Source organism: Mytilus trossulus, chromosome 2 (genome assembly GCF_036588685.1).
Source record: "Mytilus trossulus isolate FHL-02 chromosome 2, PNRI_Mtr1.1.1.hap1, whole genome shotgun sequence".
NCBI classification, from domain to species: domain Eukaryota; kingdom Metazoa; phylum Mollusca; class Bivalvia; order Mytilida; family Mytilidae; genus Mytilus; species Mytilus trossulus.
In genome coordinates, this window is record NC_086374.1 from 86,289,860 (window position 1) to 86,311,972 (window position 22,113).

A 22,113-nucleotide genomic window follows, 5' to 3' on the forward strand; every position below is an offset into this window, starting at 1 on the left:
AAAGATGCAAGTCAAGACGTGAGGCAGACTTAGCTGTATCTTTAGCATCATTTATCTCCAGTTCGATGGGATGTATTCGTACAACATAGTCACCAAATTTTTATATTTAGTGAGAGAACATCATCTATATAGCGGAACGTAAAGTTAAAGGATATTGCTAACTTCTTATTTTTCTTCCTAAGAAGTTCCTGTATACAGACCGCCTCATAGTGATAAAGAAACAAGTCGGCAAGAAAAGGGGGACACTTGGTTCCCATTGGAATCCCGACAGTCTGTTGAAAAACTATAAAGTGCACCAAAATGTAAAACAATTTAAATAGAACAATATAATCTGTTATATAACGAGAAACAAAAAAACACTCAAGAACCACACTAACAACCGACAACCACTGAACTATGCATCAATGTAACACGAAAATAGACACCATGAATTTTGGATTTCAAATATAGAACTATACAATCTTCAAATTAGTCATAGAACTAACACTGGCATTACAAAATTTCAAACTCTTTGACATTTTCGATATTACAATATAAAGTCGGAAAGAGCTTAAAATGACACGAATTTACGACAACGCCGACTTATCAGATGTTTATAGTTATATGATATACATGTTAGGGCAACTTGATTCTCTTAAAAAAATAATAATATTATAATAACAATAATAAATCTCCTTTTCAATTTCGTTCAATACAATATATTTTACCAGATAGAAAGTTAAGTAAACATTAAGAAATATTAAATTGGGAATGTGTCAAAGAGACAACAACTCGACCAAACAGCAGAAAATACCACTAGCCCACCAATAGGTCTTCAACACGGCGAGATGTTTAAACCGGAGGGGAGCTTCAGTTGGCTCATAAACAAAAATGGCACTGGCTACGGTTACATGGAAATGTAATAATAATAAAAATGTTATTGTAACATTGCAGACTAATAACTGGAATACAGGGTTGGGTAAGGATCCGATTAATTACGAATGTAACAATAATAGTTGAGTCTACGGTTACATTGCGTTATTGTTACGTTATTGTACTTCAATGTTCGCTAGTGTACTAGTAATTAAACTTAAACCTTCTATAGTTGTGTTGCTTAATTTTTTTTCGCCAATAAGAATGAAATTAATATCACAAAATATCTTGACCCTGGAATGAAAACACCGATTACACCAGTTTCATCAAGTCGGCAAATGTTAACATCAACTGCCTTCACAATTGACTTGAATTTTTATGTTTCATTTCGGTTCTAAAGATATGCTTAGTTTGATATGGAAATCGGAGTTGAAGATAAAATCAGTAATAGACGGTAATGAAATTATATTACAACCTCACATGTGCTTCCAACAAAAATTTGGACGAAAATATAAACATCGCAACAGGGATTTTTATATACAAATCCGTGATCGCAAGAGTAAAAACACATTTTTTCACCTGAAGCATGACAGACATTGAAAGTTTATTAAACTTCAAAAAGGTATACTACAAAATGGAATTGTACAGTATGAAATACAGGTAACCAAGTTTCGTTTGACGTCTGGATAATCATGAATCCAGGTAATCCAGGGTCAATGAAGATGTAACTTGTCAAATATCTTGTCCTAAAATAGTTTTGACAACTTGTCAACCAATACATGGATAATATTGTATTACTCACACATACCCGCAAAAAAACAGAGGAAACAGAAATATGACGCACTTATTTACGTGTGTATTGTGGGAAATGACTAACAACAGAATGGAATCTATAAATGCTAGTTTCACTCTTCATAGTAAAATAACTTTGACTTTCGATAGAACCACAAGTAAGTCTTTAGGATTTTGATTTTATATCAGTATATAATAAGGTTTATTCCTTCGTTCAAATTCAAGTCGGATCATTTACAATTACGCGATGGTTTTGCTATCCGATTAGAAATTGTAAAAGTTACTATATTAAAGTACATAAGCATATAATCTTAAGTCTTATTTATCTTGAGTTTATACTTTTATGGACATCTAACATTTCTTCATCACAAAGTCTATACATAGTTTGAAGGCAATGCATTCTTAATTCGCAGTAGATTTCTTTAACGACACAACAGAGACTTAAAAATGACGTTTCAGAAGAACCCTGTTTTTATAAATTGATTTTTCCCCTTTAAGAACTTTTAGTATTATTTAAACATTAGTGTTGAACATCAAACCATTGGTCATTTACACATATCACTTACTTTATATTGCAGATTCAAATTATGCAGAACTCACTACAGGCGATTTGGTGCTTATGTGTATTGCTCATCATAAACATAACCAATGTTGTTTCATATACTGGTAACGTGGGCTACAACAGCAATTCTAACTTAAATAACTACAATAGCGGATCGAACTTAAATACATATCATACTGGATCGAACTTAAATACCTATAATACTGGATCGAACTTAAATATCTATAATACTGGGTCGAACTTAAATAAATATAATAACGGGTATGGATCAAACATAAACAACTATAATAGCGGGTATGGATCAAACTTAAATAGCTATAATAGCGGGTATGGATCATCGAACTTAAATAGCTATAATAGCGGATATGGATCAAATTACAATTCTGGATATGGAACCAGTTACAACTCGGGATATGGCACCAATTATAATTCCGGTTATGGCAACAATTATAATTCTGGATATGGTACCAATTATAATTCCGGATATGGAAAAAAATACAATTCAGGATATGGAACAAATTACAATCAAGGATATACAAAAGGTTACGGAAGTAGATATGGTTCTAATTATGCAAAGAACTTCTATAACACATTTCCATTCTTCTTTATGAATCCATTCGGTTCCGGTTACAGTGGATTTCAATCAGGATTACCATGGTCTCCTTTCAGTTCATTTCGATGGTCGTATGGTCAGCAATCAGAATTTAATCCATACGGACATAATAATATGTATGGAGTTCATCCATTGTTTAGATACACTGGTAATTATGGTGTGTACCAGAATTATGGTTATGGAAACCGCCACATTTTCCAAAGGAATCACATGATGTTGCCGCTACCAGTTGGGATGCCATTTGGAGGTCATTCAAATCAATTTATTTTTCAACGCAGACCTTCGTTAGGCGAAAGAATCATGAACAGTCCACTTTGTAAGTACATCTACCTTAATAAGGCCATATAAAGGAATAGGTTTGTTTGCCCAGACGCTACCTACCCAGCAAAAAAAAAAACCCGGCCAACTCAAATTCTTTTATTGTCCTGATTTGACGAAGTTTTTTTTAATTAGATAGGCATGCAGAATAATAAACAACCGATACTTCAATTTCTCTTTTTGAAAAAAAGGACTACTTTCCTACCCACTGTCTCAACCTTTGAGTAGGGTTTGGGCAAACCAAAATATTTTTAATTGTATCCTTACACCCACATATGTTGTTTTTTCTTACTTATTTACAATTTTAATATATAATGATTGCCTCTTTCTATATAGATACATATACATATAGGATATAGGGAATCATGGCTTGGTAGACTATTGGTCATCTGTGCTCTCCGATCAATGCCATTTCTTCATTTTTTTTCGGGGAACATTATTCTTCCAACTTCAAGAACATTAAGAACAGTACACCTCGAACAGGAGTAATGAAGGTCCCCTTTTTTGTTTTACTGAAACCTCGAAAGCCTCTCGATAAAGAGCGCATATCTTTATTTATATACATATACTTTTTTTTAACTCACATTTAAACATAAATTGCTAAATTATATGTTCTTAATCTTATTTACAGTGCCTGCAGCCTTAATAGCAGCTCCTCTTTTATTGCTTGCCAAAGGAAAAAAATAAAGAAAAGGTGAGTACTGTATAACAATCATGATAATGTATAGTACATGTATTGATAACAAAATGAATAGATAAAACGAACAGTATACTTCTAAATACTGTCGTAATTTATAAATTTTGATAATGCATTTTTTTTTATTAAACATATATAATTTCGACCTGGAATATATTGATTATACTGATCCAAGTTTTGATGCAGTATTCATTAAGTGAGTGATGCTTGTCAATTTTCGAAGTATGATACTTATATTAGGTACTTCGGTTCGATCTGTTTAATTCAACCACTGATATTTAAGCTAGGATCAATATAGAGCTTTCTGTATTTAAGCAAACGTATAATGTTTAGGTGCATTAATAAATTTGTTGGCGTCCACATTAAGTATAAATAATATGTGACATCAACCCAACCATAAAAAATTTACCGACATCTCAATGGCAACATACAGTCCTCACCAATTATAGATAGCGTCAATACAACATGAAAACAAAGGAGAATATAGTGTACAGAAAGAACCAACGATCTGCCATCAACACCCAATTCTCCAAATACCAAAAAGCAAACTTTAGGATACGACATAATACAACTATGTACGAGCTATCTGACTTTTGACAGTCACACGTATAATTTTTTTTTTATCTTAGTCCTCCGCTAAATTTTGCCGAGAAATAACACGGAGAAATAATTATTGATCTATCATTTGACCTCTTTTCAATCTAATCGAAAATCTTATTTTTCAGATGATGAACAGCATAACCAAAGCCAAGATGTCTCCAAATCACTCGTTCTAGATTTGCAGTGTTTGTAAAAAACAAACATGTATCATTTTTATAAGACTTTTCATTTTATTTATATTGTCTTGATTTATTTAGTCTTTTCGAATGGTGCAATAAAATGTAATATATAAGTAGTCTTTAAGAAATAATACACTAATTAATTGTTATGCATTTTTTGTACTGAAATGAAATAAATGTTTTAGATATAAAATGCTTTGTTTATTCTTATTGATGAAAAGTACTTTTCCATCTAACCAAAATATGAAGGAAAAAAGAAAGAAGACAGCATTCAACTGTATTTGAATTGTGTGTATTGATATATGTCATTACCTGTCAGTTAATGGCAGGAAGAGTGAACCAAGATACAAAATTGTAGAACCTTTATTATAAAAGGACTAGCGTTGTCTGACTCGTTCCAAAATAGCGTACAATCTTCTGTTGTCATAAGATACAAAATAGTTTATGAATGCAAAGAGATGTAAGGTATACTTCAATGAGATTAAACAGCACAAACAAGTAGAGACTTTGTTCGGTCGATAATAAGCGGTTACAAAATATGTAGACATTCATAGGATAGGAAATAAACTCATCATAGATACCAGGACTAAATTTTGTATATGCACCAGACGCGCGTTTCGTCTACAAAAGACTCATCAGTGACGCTCGAATCAAAAAAGTTTAATAGGACAAATAAGGAACGAAGTTGTATATTTTGATCTTCTGAGTTCCAATAAGACAACTTTCAATCCAAGTCACAATTTTTTAAAGTAAACCATTATAATCAAAGTATGGTCTTTGTAAATCTATCAAGGTTTCTAGATGACTGAATACTGCAAATACATGATTTCCATTTGAGAGCAAGAGGAAGCTTTAACAATACACCCTTTTACTGACATGAATTATCATTGACATTGTTATATTTATAAATTAACTGTTTACAAAATGTTGAATATTTTGATATACTAAGGTTTTTCTACCTCAGGCATAGATTACCTTAGCTGTATTTGGCAAACATATTAGGAATTTTGGTCCTCAATGCTCTTCAACTTCGTACTTTATTTGGCCTTTTTAGCTTTTTTGGATTCGAGCGTCACTGATTAGTCTTTTGTAGACGAAACGCGCGTCTGGGGTATATATCAAATTTAGTCCTGGTATCTATGATGAGTTAAATTACAACCACTGGGTCGATGCCACTGCTGGTGGAGATTTATTTCCGCGAGGGTATCACAAGCCCAGTGGTATAAAATTTAGTCCTGGTATCTATGATTAGTTTATTTACCATATATCTTGATTAATAAGTAGTTAAGAGGATAAACCAATCTTCCCCTTGGAAAGCGAAATAAAGCACTCTGTAAATGATGGATAGTTGTTTGATTTGTAAGCATATCTCCTTATTCTTACTTAAAGAAACTCATTCAAAAGTATTGGCTAGATATAAATTGAGAGAAAAGGGAAAAAAACCAAAATGAATATCAAACTAAAGGAATATACCCAACATTTAGAACGGTCGTATTGCCTCTGAATTCTTAATGAGTTATTGATAATGTTGAGTATTTGGTCCAAGTAAATAAATTTTTAAGTTTTCTTACGTTAACATTGTAAAATATAATTAAAAGAATTTGCTATTAGCATAGTATCATTAACAATATACTAAAATTTGAAATGCGATGGATACCAAAGGGATTTCAAACTCGTAAAAAGAAAACAAACTGACAGTTCCATGTTAAAAAAAACTACCTAAAGATACCAACACGACAATTGTAAAACAATTCAGACTTAAAATAAATTGCATTGAAAACCAAATTTACTTGTGTGTCTGTTTTATCGTTATTTTAGCGAAAACATGTCGCATATACGAATCACTTCTCGATACTTGATCAGTAGATACCATGATTTACTCCTTTAACACAATATTCTTAACCATATATACAGGTCAAGGTTGAAAAAGAGATACTGCATGTCTGTATGATTGTCAAGGGTATAACTTTGTGTGCTAATGAGACTGATCTCCGGTTTAAGTCACATTGTATAAAAAGTTGATAATTTTAGTTCAAAGTTCATGCCTTCAACGCGTAGCCTTGTCTAACATCGAACAGCAAGCTATAAAAGAGCGACGAAAGATACCAGAGGGAGAGTCAAACTCATAGATAGAAAATAAACTGACAACGAAACTAAAGACTAAGCAACACGAATCTCACCAAACACTGGGAGTGATCTCAATGCTACGAAGGGTAAGGAGATCCTGCTCCACATATGGCACATGTGGCGTGTTGCTTATGTTATTACAAATCCGGTAAATAGTCTTAATTCAGTTGGTAAAATCTACGAAGGGATGATTATAACTTTACCATTTGGAACTGTTAGTTTAATAGCTTCTTTGAGAGTAGCAATCCTCTATCAAGGAAATCATGATAGGAAATGCAAGCGCAGAAATGTCGTATCAATTGGGAGATATATACTCCTTATGCAGGCGCTGCTGGTAAATTGCTACCTAGAAATGGAAAGCTCACAATTGGGAAGCTGAAATCATCTCTTTTTTCTTAAAGTTTGTTTTCAACCGACACTCATTGTCAAGTTAAGATGTAGCCAAGATATGAGGCAGACTTAGCTGTATCTGTAGTATCCTTTATATCCAGTTCGATGGGATAGATTCGTTCAACAAAGTCACCAAATTTGTATTTTTTAGTGAGAGAACATCATCTATATAGCGGAATGTAAAGTTAAAGGATATTGCTAACTTCTAATTTGTCTTCCTAAGAAGTTACTGTATGAAGACAGCCTCATAATTATAAAGAAACAAATCGGCAAGAAGAGGGACACTTGGTTCCCATTGGAATCCCGACAGTCTTTTCAGAAACTATAAAGTGCACCCAAATGTAAAACAGTTTAAACAGGAAAACTAATGGTTTAATCTGCTATATAACGAGAAACGAAAAACACTCAAGAACCACACTAACTATCGACAACCACTGAACTATGCAACAATGTAACACGAAAATAGACACGCTGAAGTTTGGATTTCAAATGGGTGAGGTATTTGTATAAGATGTAAGGCTGCGTTTCTATATTTAGATTCCATACCATCTCCTGGTAACGTTTCGAGAATTTGCGTTTTGATTGCAAAATACATTTGATGACATGTAGAACTATACAATGTTCGAATTAGTTCTAGAACTAACACTGACATCATTACAAAATTCAACCTCTTTGACATCTTCGATATTACAATATGAAGTGGCAAAGAGCTATAAAAGACACGAATTAACGACAACGCCAACTTATCAGATATTTATAGTTATATGATATGCATGTTATGGTAACTTTCTTCTTTTAAAAAACAATTTTCTATAATGACAATTATAAATCTCCTTTTCAATTTCGTTCAACACAAAATATTTTACCAGATAGAATGTTAAGTAAACATTAAGAAATATTAAATTAGGAATGTGTCAAAAAGACAACAACTCGACCAAACAGCAGAAAATACCACTAGCCCACCAATAGGTCTTCAACACGGCGAAATGTTTTAACAGGAGTCGAGTTTCAGTTGGCTCATAAACAAAAATGGCACTGGCTACGTTTACATGGAAATGTAATAATAAGAAATATATTACTGTTACATTGGAGACTAATTACCGGAATAAAGGGTTGGGTAAGGATCCGATTAATTACGTATGAAACAATAATAGTTGAGTCTACAGTTACATTACGTTATTGGTACATTATTGCACTTCAATGTACGCTAGTATTCTAGTAATTAAACTTAAACCTTCTGTAGTTGTGTTGCTTTTTTTTTCGCCAATAAGAATAAAATTAATTTAACAAAATATTTAAACTCTGAAATGAAAACACCGATTCCACCAGTTCCATCATGTCGGCAAATATTAACATCAATTGCCTTCATAATTGACTTGATTTTTTATGTTTCATTTCGTTTTTAAGCTATGCTTAGTTGGATATGGAAATCGGAGAGGAACATAAAATCAGTAATGGACGGTAATGAAATCAAATCACAACCTCACATGTGCTTCCAACAAAAAATTTGGACGAATATATAAACATCGCAACAGGGATTTTTATATACAAATCCATCATCGCAAGAGTAAAAAAATATATTTTAGCTGAAGCATGACAGACATTGAAAGTTTATTTAACTTCAAAAAGGTATACTACAGAATGGAATATTGTACAGTATGAAATACAGGTAATTAAGTTTTGTTCGACGTCTGGATAATCATGAATCCAGGTAATCCAGGGTCAATTAAGATGTAACTTGTCAAATATCTTGTCCTAAAATAGTTTTGACAACTTGTAAACCAATACATGGAAAATATTGTATTACTCACACCTACCCGCATAAAACCAGGGGAAACAGAAATATGACGCACTTATTTCCGTGTGTATTGTGGGAAATGACTAACAACAGAATGGGATCTATAAATGCTAGTTTCACTCTTCATAGTAAAATAACTTTGACTTTCGATAGAACTACAAGTAAGTCTTTAGGATTTTGATTTTATATCAGTATATAATAAGGTGTATTCCTTCGTTCAAATTCAAGTTGGATCATGTACAATTACGCGATGTTTTTGCTATCCGATTAGAAATTGTAAAAGTTACTATATTAAAGTACATAAGCATATAATCTTAAGTCTTATTTATCTTGAGTTTATACTTTTATGGACATCTTACATTTCTTCATCACAAAGTCTATACATAGTTTGAAGGCAATGTATTCTTAATTCGCAGTAGATTTCTTTAACGACACAACAGAGACTTAAAAAGGACGTTTCAGAAGAACCCTGTTTTTATAAATTGATTTTTTTCCCTTTAAGAACTTTTAGTATTATTTAAACATAAGTGTTGAACATCAAACCATTGGTTATTTACACATATCACTTACTTTATATTGTAGATTCAAATTATGCAGAACTCACTACATGCGATTTGGTGCTTATGTGTATTGCTCATCATAAACATAACCAATGTTGTTTCATATACTGGTAACGTGGGCTACAACAGCAATTCTAACTTAAATAACTACAATAGCGGATCGAACTTAAATACATATAATACTGGATCGAATTTAAATACCTATAATACTGGATCGAACTTAAATACCTATAATACTGGATTGAACTTAAATAAATATAATAACGGGTATGGATCAAATATAAACAACTATAATAGCGGGTATGCATCAAACTTAAATAGCTATAATAGCGGGTATGGATCATCAAACTTAAACAGCTATAATAGCGGATATGGATCAAATTACAATTCTGGATATGGAACCAGTTACAACTCGGGATATGGCACCGATTATAATTCCGGTTATGGCACCAATTATAATTCTGGATATGGTACCAATTATAATTCCGGATATGGAAAAAAATACAATTCAGGATATGGAACAAATTACAATCAAGGATATACAAAAGGTTACGGAAGCGGATATGGTTCTAATTATGCAAAGAACTTCTACAACACTTTTCCATTTTTCTTTATGAATCCATTTGGTTCCGGTTACAGTGGATTTCAATCAGGATTACCATGGTCTCCTTTCAGTTCATTTCCATTTTCGTATCACCAGCAATCAGGATTTAATTCATATGGACATAATATGTATGGTGTCCATCCATTGTTTAGATACACTGGTAATTATGGTGTGTACCAGAATTATGGTTATGGAAACCGCCATTTTCCTCAGAGGAATCACATGATGTTACCGGTACCAGTTGGAATGCCATTTGGAGGACATTCAAATCAATTTATTTTTCAACGCAGACCTTCATTGGGCGAAAGAATTATGAACAGTCCACTTTGTAAGTACATCTAACTAAATCACACCCAAATATGTTTTTTTTTTTTGTTTACTTTTTTTTTATATACATAATGATTGCCTCTCTCTATATATACACTCAAATATGTTGTTTTTCCTAACTTGTATATTGTTTTGATACATAATGAATAAATATATCTCTCTCTCCAGGGCAGTTATCTGTGTACATTTGAGTCAATCTTTTTTTACCCTTGTATATGATTAGTTCTCGTGTATTGTTTTTTTACTTTCTTAGCCCTTCTAAGTAAGAAGTATTCTTAACAATTTCTCAGACTGCTTCACTTTATCATGCAATTTCTTGAAGACAATTTGTCCAAATGTTTTACTGGGTCGAAAATATGGCTTGATAGTCTTTTGGTCCTCTTTGTTTCTCAGATCAATGCCATGTCTAAAAAAAAAATCGGAAACATTATTGCTTTCAAATTAAGGTTAAAATATATTAATGGAGCATCCCTTGAGCAGCAGTAGGAAATACATTTTTTTTATCAAACCGCGAAAGCCCTCTCAACAAAGAGCGCATACCTTAACTTATTTACTTTTGTAACGCACATTTTTAACATTTTAAATTATTAAACTATATGTTCTTAATCTTATTTTGACAGTACCTGCAGCCTTAATAGCAGCTCCTCTTTTATTGCTTGCCAAAGGAAAAAAATAAAGAAAAGGTGAGTACTGTATAAAAATAATTATAATTTATAGTATTGAAAATGAAATGAATAGATAAAATGCTCAGTATATTTTTAAAAACTGTATAATTTATACATTTTTAGTATTGCAATTTTTCATTTTATTAGTACATTCGTCGGCGTCCACATTAAATGTGAATCAAATGTGACACCAACATAACGATAAACAGTAAAAGAACTGTAATTAACATCAATTTCTTCAAATAACAAAACACAAAGAACAAGATATGACATTAGATATCTACTGACGAGGTTCCTGACATGAGACGGGCACATAGATATAGTATTGAAAAGACAACCCTCCACCAAATATTGCCAATAACTAACATAAAGAAATAATTATTTATTAATCCTTTGACTTTAATACATTTAAGGTTCCACTAAAGTCAAAATATAGGACACTTCTTAAGCATCTAAACCTTTCCTGTATTTTTCAATCTACAATAAATAAAGTCATAAATTATGAAACATATGTTCATTTAAACATACTTAACATATACACACTGTATAAATTGTAAATAAACTTGAAATTGTTATGTTGTGGCCAAACCGGTTCTTGGGGGTGAACACAAAATTTTCAAAAAAATCTGGAGGCCTGCAAGACGACTTAATTTGTTTAGAATTGGTATGGACGAATACTGTTACATGTAATGCAGGGCAAGCTCATGTTGATTTTTTATAAAATGTATTGATTTTCGAGTTTCAGTTAATTTCATGTATCTAAGTGAACGAATATCGAAGGTACAATACAGAAATTGGACAAATATGCCATTAAAACATATGTATGTGACAAATCAACATGAGCTTGCCCTGCATTACATGTAACAGTATTCTACCATACCAATTTTAAGTTAATTACGTCGTCTTGCAGGCCTCCAGATTTTTTTGAAAATTTGGTGTTCACCCCCAAGAACCGGTTTGGCTACAACATAACAATTTTAAGTTTATTTACAATTTATACAGTGTGTATATGTAAAGTATGTTTAAATGAACATATGTTCTCATAGTTTATGACTTTATTCATTATAGGTTGAAAAATACAGGCAAAGTTTAGATGTTTATGAGGTGTCCTATAATTTGACTTTAGTGGAACCTTAACAAGTCACATAGCATCTTCGAAAAACTATATCTAATCGATAATCTTATCTTTCAGATCATGAACAGCATTACCAAAGCCAAGATGTCTCCAAATCACTCGTACTAGATTTGCAGTTTTTGTAAATAAACATGTATCATTTTTATAAGAATTTCTGTCATTATATTGAATTGATATTGTTTTAATTTATTTAGACTTTTCGAAAAGTGCAATAAAATGTAATATACGTGTATAAGTAGTCTTTAAAAATATAATACTCTAATCAATTGTTATGAATATTTTGTACTGAAATGAAATAAATGTTTTAGATATAAAATGTCTTTTTATTCTTATTGATGAAATGTACTTTTCTATCAAACCAAAAAATATGAGGGAAAGGAGAGAGCAGACAACACATATATTCAATTTTATTTGAATTGTTTGTGTCGATATATTGCATTATATGTTACAATTTACAAATTTGTAGAACCTTTCTTAAAACGCTGTCTGAAATAGCGGTGCCAAAAGTCTTATACAATATAAAGTTTCTTAGTTACAGAATTACAGAATAGTTTATGAGATGATAGTAATACAACAATGAAACATAACAACACAACATACAAACACACTTTAATCGGTCGATGATAAACGGCTTCCAAAAAATACATTGGTAAGGAAAGTCTGAATCTTGCAGTGAGATTTGCATTTTTTTGCTCCGTTTTGAAGGTCTTATTGTGATTTTAATATGAAGAACAGCAATACAAGCTTGTTCATTTGATCTTGTGTTTTTTTTTTGGTTGCGTATGTACTGATTTTGTGTCACGGATGAAGACATTTGTTTTCTATTAAACTTTTTAAATGTTTCAGTTTTTTGTTTTACAATTACATGAAATTCAACGTAGTTTTCAGTGGATGAATGTAACATATGACGTATCTTTTAACGTATCAATTGGACAGGAAAACTATACATGTAATTTAAAAACGACAGCTCGAGAATGAAAAGTGAAAAACACAGCTATATATAGTGACATGAATAAAAATCCTACTTAAAGTGTAATGTGCTGAAAGATTGAATGGTTTACAGAATGTCAACTGGTTAACTCACGACTTGTTCTGTGTATTTGAGGTTGTATGTTTGGATCTTCAGAAGTTATAAATTTTTCGATCACCGTATGACTTTTAACAATGAGCAGACCCGATACCGCATATAAGTAAGCTTTAAAGACACCAACATGATAACATGTTTTAAAGTAAAACTGCATTTGCACCATATGTACTTGTGCGTCTGTTTTACCTCAATGTTCAAAATAGAATAACTGTTGCATACATGTACTTCCAAATTAATTTCTTGATACTTGATCTGTAGAAATCTTGATTTATATTGATTTTATCTAATTTTACACAATATTCTTAGCCAGCCAAACAGTTCAAGACTGAAAGAGATACGTCATGTCTGTATGATTGGCAAGGGTATAACTTTGAGTGCTAATGAGACAACTCACTATCCAAGTCACAATGTATAAAAAGTTGACAATTATAGGTCAAATGTCCTATCGTTTTACAGGTAAAAAAGCACGAACGTCCTGTGCCCATCTTTCTATTTTGTGATGATATATACTATTGTTACAGATAAGGGTGAAAGTTTGGTACCATTAACACGTTTTAACCCGCTGAAATTGTTTGCACCTGTCCTAAGTCTTGAATCAGATGTTCAGTAGTTGTCGTTTGTTGATGTGGTTTATAAGTGTTTCTCGTTTCTCGTTTATTATATATATAGATTAGACCGATGGTTTTCCCGTTTCAATGGTTTTACACTATTATGTTTTGGGGCCCTTAATAGCTTGCTGTTCGGCAAGAGACAAGGCTCCGTGTCGAAGACCGTACTTTGACCTATGATGGTTTACTTTTATGAATTGTGTGATGAGTTGTCTCATTGGCACTCATACCTCATCTTTTTATATCTTTTTTTAAAAACAAAAACATGTAAACATCAACCGAACGAATGTAAAACCATTCCAACGGTTTAATCTATATAAAAAAACAAGAAACGAGAATTACTTATGAATAACACCAACAAACGGCAATTACTGCACAATGCCACTATGTGACATGCAAACAGAAAACATGGAGTTTGGTTCCAAATGTTGCAATTCTATATATAGGTTCCTTTCCAACTTCAGGTAACGAAATTTACGTTCTAATTGAGAAAAAAAAATCTGCCTTTTTTTCTTTGTCTGGGTTGTATTCTCTTTGACACATGTACATTTCTCATTTCACTTCTCAATTTTATTTGAAAAATGTAGAATTATAAAAATGTTTTGAAAGTGTCCTAGTCCGAGAGAATTGAAAAAAAGAGAGATTATAAATTTTAATACATTACAAAATTCACACTCGTTTGAATCAAGTATAAAGGCGCAAATGGCCAAAGAGGACATGAATTTACGACATTGCCGACTAATCAGATATTTGTTTATATAATGACATATGATGGGTAGTCACATAAAAATAATATTTTCCTATAACAAAATGACAATATATTTCATTTATTACAATGATACTGAGTACAAAATAGTGAAAATACAATAAAAATGTACAATTTTTTAATCATTATGTTTTATACTATTAGGATAATTATTGTATCAACCTTTTTGTCTGGAACGCTAAGAGCCAATATTCTCAATATCTTAGGATGTACTTATATACTAGGAAAGCCTAAGAGAGTATTCAGATAGTCTTCAGTCGACATCGTTTGTTAAAGAATGTGACAATAAAAATCCAAATACAAAATAACGAACAGAATAGATATGTACGCATTGGTAATCATACACTGAACCACATCTTCTGTTCTTATGTAAATAAGAAGACTAAAAAAGGCATACATATATGAGGAGAGAGACGAGATATACAAATACTGGATTGGCTCCCCAATATGTGCTTACTCGAGAATCTCATCGGTTGTCATTATGTCACACATAGACCAACACCGTGCCTTTGTCTGATTGTAACGTAACTCACATTTAAAACGAAGAAGATGTGGTATGATTGTCAATAAAGCAACTTATCATCAAAGTTAAAATGAAGTGTACGTACGCAATTATAGCCAACCGTACGGTCTTCCAAAATATGAAAACCACTACCGTATAGTCGGCTATAATGGTACCGACATAAACAAATAATGAAACATTTGAAATGAGAAAAACAATGGCCTATTCTATGAAGAAAAAAAACCTAATATGACACAAAGTAACCAACGACAACCACTTCTTAACTAAAGGCTCCCAACATGGGATAGGTAGATGAATACTGTGACGAGGTTCAAAATTTTTGAAAGCGCGCAACCTTCCCGATATCAAAAAAACAGCACAACTAAAAACAAACTATTATAATCAAACTACTGAAGTACTGAACATCGGATGACAAGCAAGTTCTTGTTGATGTTACGACAGGCACCCTTCTCAGAAAAAAAATCACATGTAGACCTGAAAGTGAGGTTAATGTACAGATAACAAAAATTCTGGGACAAGTTCATGCGTGGATGATAAATTAATGACAAGAATTCATCATAATTTTCATGCATGTGTTTATCATTCTATTCTACTATTTTAAAAGAAGTGCAGCGCAAGTGCATGGTGGACACGTCACTCTTCTGTAATAATTCGACTTTTCTAATAGAATGAATTTAAGTAAGCATTCGTATTTCCCCGCAAAAATGTTTAATCATCTATTCAGAGTTATCGTTCCTTGAGATTGCAAACGTTCATGAGATATTCTTCCGAATACGTATACATAGATATAAATGATGTTTACTTATATGTCATATATATAAACATAAAACAAAAACATTTCAATATTATTAATTTATCTTCTTTAAAAAGTACTTGTCAATGATGAGTATTCATTGAAGAAATTAATTTATAAAAAGCGATAAGGAATGTAAGTTTGCACTTGATGATGTCTACGTATTCATCATGTTGTAGATCGGTTAAAAACCCAAAACGAATATTACGTGATGGAAACAAAGGCGATAGCAATACTCCGGAATGCCCTCACGGTCATCCGCTGTAAAAAAAACCCAGTTGAAAACCCTTACTCGATCATTAGATCGATATCGAAAGCATAAAAACATATTTCAAGTAATCATATATCGTAATGTTGACCTGATAAGAAGAAGTCACATGAACAACAGACCGATTGATGGAATGAGAGAAAGCGATTCCCATATTTCTATCCTAAACTTTCAAAATAACAGACCTGACATGGCAGGGAATTTAAACAACAATCAAACCATAAAATATAGATCTGAGATTACTCGCAGTTACTGACAGCTAGGTCAAAGCCATAACAATTAATAAAAAATACGTATATAAGACTGAAAAAAACCCACCAGTACAACCGATGGATTTAGACGTCATAGAAAAAAATGACCATGTGAAATTTCAAAATATTAGTATCGGGATATTGTGGTACCGTGAAAGTGCATATGTGAGTAAAAATAATATGTCAAATGTTTGTAATTTTCTGATAACAACATTAATATTCATACCAATAAAAGAGTGTTCAAAGATTTGATTACAGTGTTGAATGCGTAACCTTTTACGATAAATTTATTCCTTTTTTGGGTAGTTTTTACTTCTTGTAATACTAAACCTGCAATATGGAATAATGACGGAACACATTTAAAATACAGTTAACGTGCGAGTCCGTCCTTTGCAATATTTCCAGTGAATTGAAAGCTGTGAAAGGTGCAAACCATAAAACTGATGACGCCATACAAAACATAAAATTCCAAAATATTAGAAGAACTTGTATCGGAAATTGATGAGTCAATTTCGGAAATAAATCATGTACACGTTTGTACCCAGAATAACCGCACATATATCCGTCATATTTGGTATAAAAACGTAAATAACAGAGTATGTTAGGTCATATCATCCTTAATTCCATTACAACTACACTAGTGTACTAAGAGGATAACATATATCTATAAACGTAAGTTAAAACTATATTAATTTCAGATTAAGATTTTCGTATATTTCAATAGAAATGAAACTGGAATCATCAATCGTTTTAAGAATTATATGTTCCCAGTCAGTTTACCTCTGAAATAGTATTGCTAGGTAGAACACTAAACACCGACAATGTTCTTTTCTACTTAAAGCGATAAGAAATGAAAAAGTGATAATTATTTATTCCGTGATTTTTTGTGGAAACGGCGATAACAAAAAAAAAATATCATGAAAAAGGCTCATACAATTGAGATCCCAAAACACACAGACATTTGGATAATAAACTTTTTTGAACGTCGCGTTTTAAACCATAAGCTTTTAAACCATAAGCCAAAATATCATTTTAGAGTGCAATTCAATTACGCTATGATGCAAATCTAATTTTTAATAGCAGTCTTTAGTTTTCTATGTTAGTTAGTTTAAACATATTTTATTGTTTTATGTTGCGTTTTGTGTACTATTATTTGTCTTTTGATCTTTTTGTTTATTTGCCATGACGTTGTGGTTTATTTTCGACTTATGAGTTTGAATGTTTCTTTAGTATCTTTTGCCTTTCTCTTGAACAAGTGATTGTATGCATCGACAACAAATTCTATAATTGTACATGATACTCAAGTTTTTCTGTGATAACGTCGAATTTTGACTAAGAAAATAAAACTTATTCAATCATGTATTTCTGTATTTCAGATGACAAACTTTTTGAACAGTTGTATCTTATTTTTCACTAGTGTTGCCGTGTGTTCAGTCAATGTACATGGATACAACTTACCATATTCATCCTATTATCCCGTACAACAAGATTATTCTTCAGGAGGAGTATTTGATGTGTTCGGACAACTAGGCGGATTATTCCGTAAGTAAACAGTCTATTATCGTAAAACTTTCGTGTAAAAGTATATACTCACGTTGATAATAAACATGCAAAATTGGCTAAAGGCATCAGATACGCTCTACATAAAAAAAGTCCAAAATAAATAATAATTAAAAAAATTCCAACTTTTGAAAGTATCAAATACAACATATTTTAAAGAAGACCCAAACCTGACTTCGTTGGAGGGAGCTGCTGTTCTGTCTTACCTTAAAACACCCAAAGCAATTAGTTTCATTGAATTTCGAAACAAACGAAGGGAAAGCATTCTGATCTAAGTACAGTACTTACGTTATTTTGTTAATTAATTGCACGGGCATTTATCTTCAAAACAACGTGCAACATTCGCCGTATTGATTTTAGTACCAGTGGTGGATCCAGAACTTTTCATAAGGGGGGCCCGCTGACTGACCTAAATGGGGACTCCAGTCCTGCTTCAGTGATTCCCTATATAATCAACCATTTTTTTTCCCACGAAAGAGGGATGCGCCCCCTCCCCTGGATCCGTCTATGAGTACGTAGGAGTGTTAAAAAATCAGATAAGTACAGAATTTTATTTAGCGTCATTTAATATTTTTTTTATTTCGTCCTTTTTAGTGATATACGTTTTGCTGCTATCAGTTCTGAAGAATTTTGGAAATAGAACAACCAAATAAATACAGCTGGCAGGTAATATATATATAAATAGTATCAAACATTGAGTTCCAAATTAATAAAAGCCATTAGGGGAGGTAACTCGAATTCAAATAATTGAACTAATATTAAGGAGGAACCCGCCATTTTCACTTATTGGTAATATCATGTAAAAAGTCATACCTGACGTGATTATGTAGATATGTCTCAATTTATCTTCCAACATTCACAGTGTTGTGTAACTGTATGTACTAATAAATATACAATGAGAACGGAAGGAAGAGGTCAATTCCCAGTAGTAACCATAAAACTTTCTCACAAATTTAATATTTAATAATTGAGTGAAATAAAACTGCTTTAAGCTTCTGATGCCCCGGCCATATTTTCGTTGTCAGTAAAGTCAGTATATGGCACACACAGTTTTGATGAACAAATAAAGTCAAAATTGCGACTGTTCTCACTAATGAAATATAAAGTATGGCAAGTGGCACATCCTCTCATGAATGTATATTTCAAACTAGCATTCAAGTAGTATAGCACACGATTAATTAAATATGCTGCAAATTTTGACAAATGATACTTTAGTTATTTAAAGTAAAAAAACTACTGTGGTTTTCAATATATTGTTTACTATAATATAAATTAACTGTAAAATTTGTTCTTACAGGTATTGTACCAGCAGATTTGAAACACCAAAGAAACTTCGCTCACCACGTCTTTCAGAATGTTTGTTGAATATTTAAAATAAATGTTATTTAAGTATGAACGTAGTATTCTTATTCAATGAAATACCAAAATATGAAAAAAAATGATATATGACACTATTACAAATGAGACAGCTGTTCATAAAATACTTAAGGACAACCGAGCTTCGGAACAATAACTCTCTTTAATTACTTAGGTCCTTGTGTTTATTTTCTTTCAATATTTACGGACAATAGATGTTGCAAATAATCGAAAATTATCATAAGGACCTTAGAGATAAGGTTCCAAAGTTAAGGACAACCATGCAAACGACGATATGTCAACGTGAGACCTCCAACAATGAAAACAAACCATACGTTCAATAAGCTACAAAATACCATGGAATAATAAAATACGAAACAATTCAAAAGAGTAAACTAATGGTCTCTATAACGCGTTTAACATTAAACGAAAAACAATATATTTTAACCGTAAATTGTGATGGACAGCAACTATGAAGAGTCAAAACGTCAAATGTCAACGCACCGTCCTTAGTCATGTATTTCTATGAGGGTTGTCGTATTATTGATAACGATTCATAAGAAACTGAGTATTCCTGCTAGCTTTTCCATAGTTTTTTTTTTCATAAATGGTATATTTCCCTACGGAAATCATGTCCTTTTTAGATTTTGACAAATATCGAATGTGCCTTCTATTGCTTTTGATCGCTGAACAACTGTTTCCAAATGTTGCAATTCTATATATAGGTTCCTTTCCATCTTCAGGTAAAGAAATTTACGTTCTAATTGAAAAAAAAAATCTGCCTTTTTTCTTTGTCTGGGTTGTTGTCTCTTTGACACATGTACATTTCTCATTTCACTTCTCAATTTTATTTGAAAAATATAGAATTATTAAAATGTTTTGAAAGTGTTCAAGTCCGAGAGAATTGAAAAAAAGAGAGATTATAAATTTTAATACATAACAAAATTCAAACTCGTTTGAATCAAGTATAAAGGCGCAAATGGGTAAAGAGGACATGAATTAACGACATTGCCGACTAATCAGATATTTGTTTATATAATGACATATGATGGGTAGTCACATAAAAATAATAATTTCCTATAACAAAATGACAATATATTTCATTTATTACAATGATACTGAGTACAAAATAGTGAAAATACAATAAAAATGTACAATTTTTTAATCATTATGTTTTATACTATTAGGATAATTATAGTATCAACCTTTTAGTCTGGAACGCTAAGAGCCAATATTCTCAATATCTTAGGATGTACTAATATACTAGGAAAGCCTAAGAGAGTATTTAAATAGTCTTCAGTCGACTTTGTTTGTTAATGAATGTGACAATGAAAAATCCGCATGAAAAACAAAGAACAGAATAGATATGTACGCATTGGTAATCATACACTGAACAACATCTTCTGTTCATATGTAAATAAGAAGACTAAAAAAGGCATACACATATGAGGAGAGAGATGAGATATGAAAATACTGGATTGGCTCCCCAACATGTGCTTCCCCGAGAATCTCATCGGTAGTCCTTATGTCACACATAGACCAACACCGTGCCTTTGTCTGATCATAACGTAGCTCACATTTAAAACGAAGAAGATGTGGTATGATTGTCAATAAAGCAACTTATCATCAAAGTTCAAATGAAGTGGATGTAAGCAATTATAGCCAATCGTACGGCCTTCAAAAATAAGAAAACCACTACCGTATAGTCGGCTATAATGGTACCGACATAAACAAATAATGAAACATTTGAAATGAGAAAAACAATGGCCTATTCTATGAAGAAAAAACTAATATGACATAAAGTAGCCGACGACAACCACTACTAAACTAAAGGCTCCTGACATGGGACAGGTAGATGAAGAATGTGAAGGGTTCAAAATATTTGTAAGCGCTCAACCATCCAGATACCAAAAAAAAACCCAGCACAACAAAAAACAAACTATTATTATCAAACTACTGAAGTACAGAACATCGGATGACCGCAAGTTCTTGTTGATGTTCCGACAAGCGCCTGTCTCTGAAAAAAAAATCACATGTATACCTGAAAGTGAGGTTAATGTACAGATATAATTTTTTTCTGGGACAAGTTCATGCGTCGATGATAAATTAATGACAAGGAATTCATCATAATTGTCATGCATGTGTTTATCATTCTATTCTACTATATTAATAGAAGTGCAGCGCAAGTGCATGGTGGACACGTCACTCTGCTGTAACAATTCGATTTTTCTAATAGAATGGATTTAAGTAAGCATTCGTATTTTCCCGCAATCCATTCAGAGTTATCGTTCCTTGAGATTGCAAACGTTCTTGAGATATTCTTCCGCATACGTGTGCATATATATAAATGATTTTTACTTATATATATATAAACATAAAACAAAACATTTCAATATTATTAATTTATCTTCTTTAAAAAGTATTTGATGAGTATTCATTGAAGAAATGAATTTATAACAAGCGATAAGGAATGTAAGTTTGCACTCAGCAGTGATGATGTCTACGTATTCATCATGATGTAGATCGGTTTAAAACCCAAAACGAATATTACGAAATGGAAATCAAGACGATAGAAATACACTGGAATGCCCTGTAAAAATCAGTTGAAAATCCTTACTCGATCATTATATTTTAGATCGATATTGAAAGCAGAAAAACATCTTTCAAGTAATCATATATCGT

General features: G+C 31.9%; 1 protein-coding gene and 1 long non-coding RNA gene across 4 annotated transcripts; both read left to right on the forward strand.

Annotated features, from left to right (window-relative positions):
* The first annotated feature begins 1,706 nt into the window (after positions 1-1,706).
* On the forward strand, positions 1,707-12,438 carry LOC134708224 (uncharacterized). Of its 3 annotated transcripts, none has more exons than XM_063568606.1 (4): positions 1,707-1,802; positions 2,223-3,135; positions 3,769-3,831; positions 12,277-12,364. In XM_063568606.1, the coding sequence occupies exons 2-3, from the start codon at positions 2,232-2,234 to the stop codon at positions 3,822-3,824; spliced, it is 960 nt and encodes a 319-aa protein (XP_063424676.1). In that variant the 5' UTR covers positions 1,707-1,802; positions 2,223-2,231; the 3' UTR covers positions 3,825-3,831; positions 12,277-12,364. The 3 variants fall into 3 exon arrangements, with proteins under 3 accessions (XP_063424676.1, XP_063424675.1, XP_063424677.1); XM_063568605.1 differs by lacking the exon at positions 12,277-12,364 and adding an exon at positions 4,560-4,694; XM_063568607.1 differs by lacking the exons at positions 1,707-1,802; positions 2,223-3,135; positions 3,769-3,831 and adding exons at positions 9,475-10,420; positions 11,040-11,102 and having other exon boundaries at positions 12,277-12,438.
* A 4,657-nt stretch (positions 12,439-17,095) lies between these two features.
* On the forward strand, positions 17,096-19,471 carry LOC134705478 (uncharacterized). Its single transcript, XR_010105579.1, has 4 exons — positions 17,096-17,187; positions 17,892-18,057; positions 18,670-18,741; positions 19,373-19,471. It is a non-coding gene; the product is annotated as an uncharacterized LOC134705478 (long non-coding RNA).
* Positions 19,472-22,113: the final 2,642 nt, after the last annotated feature.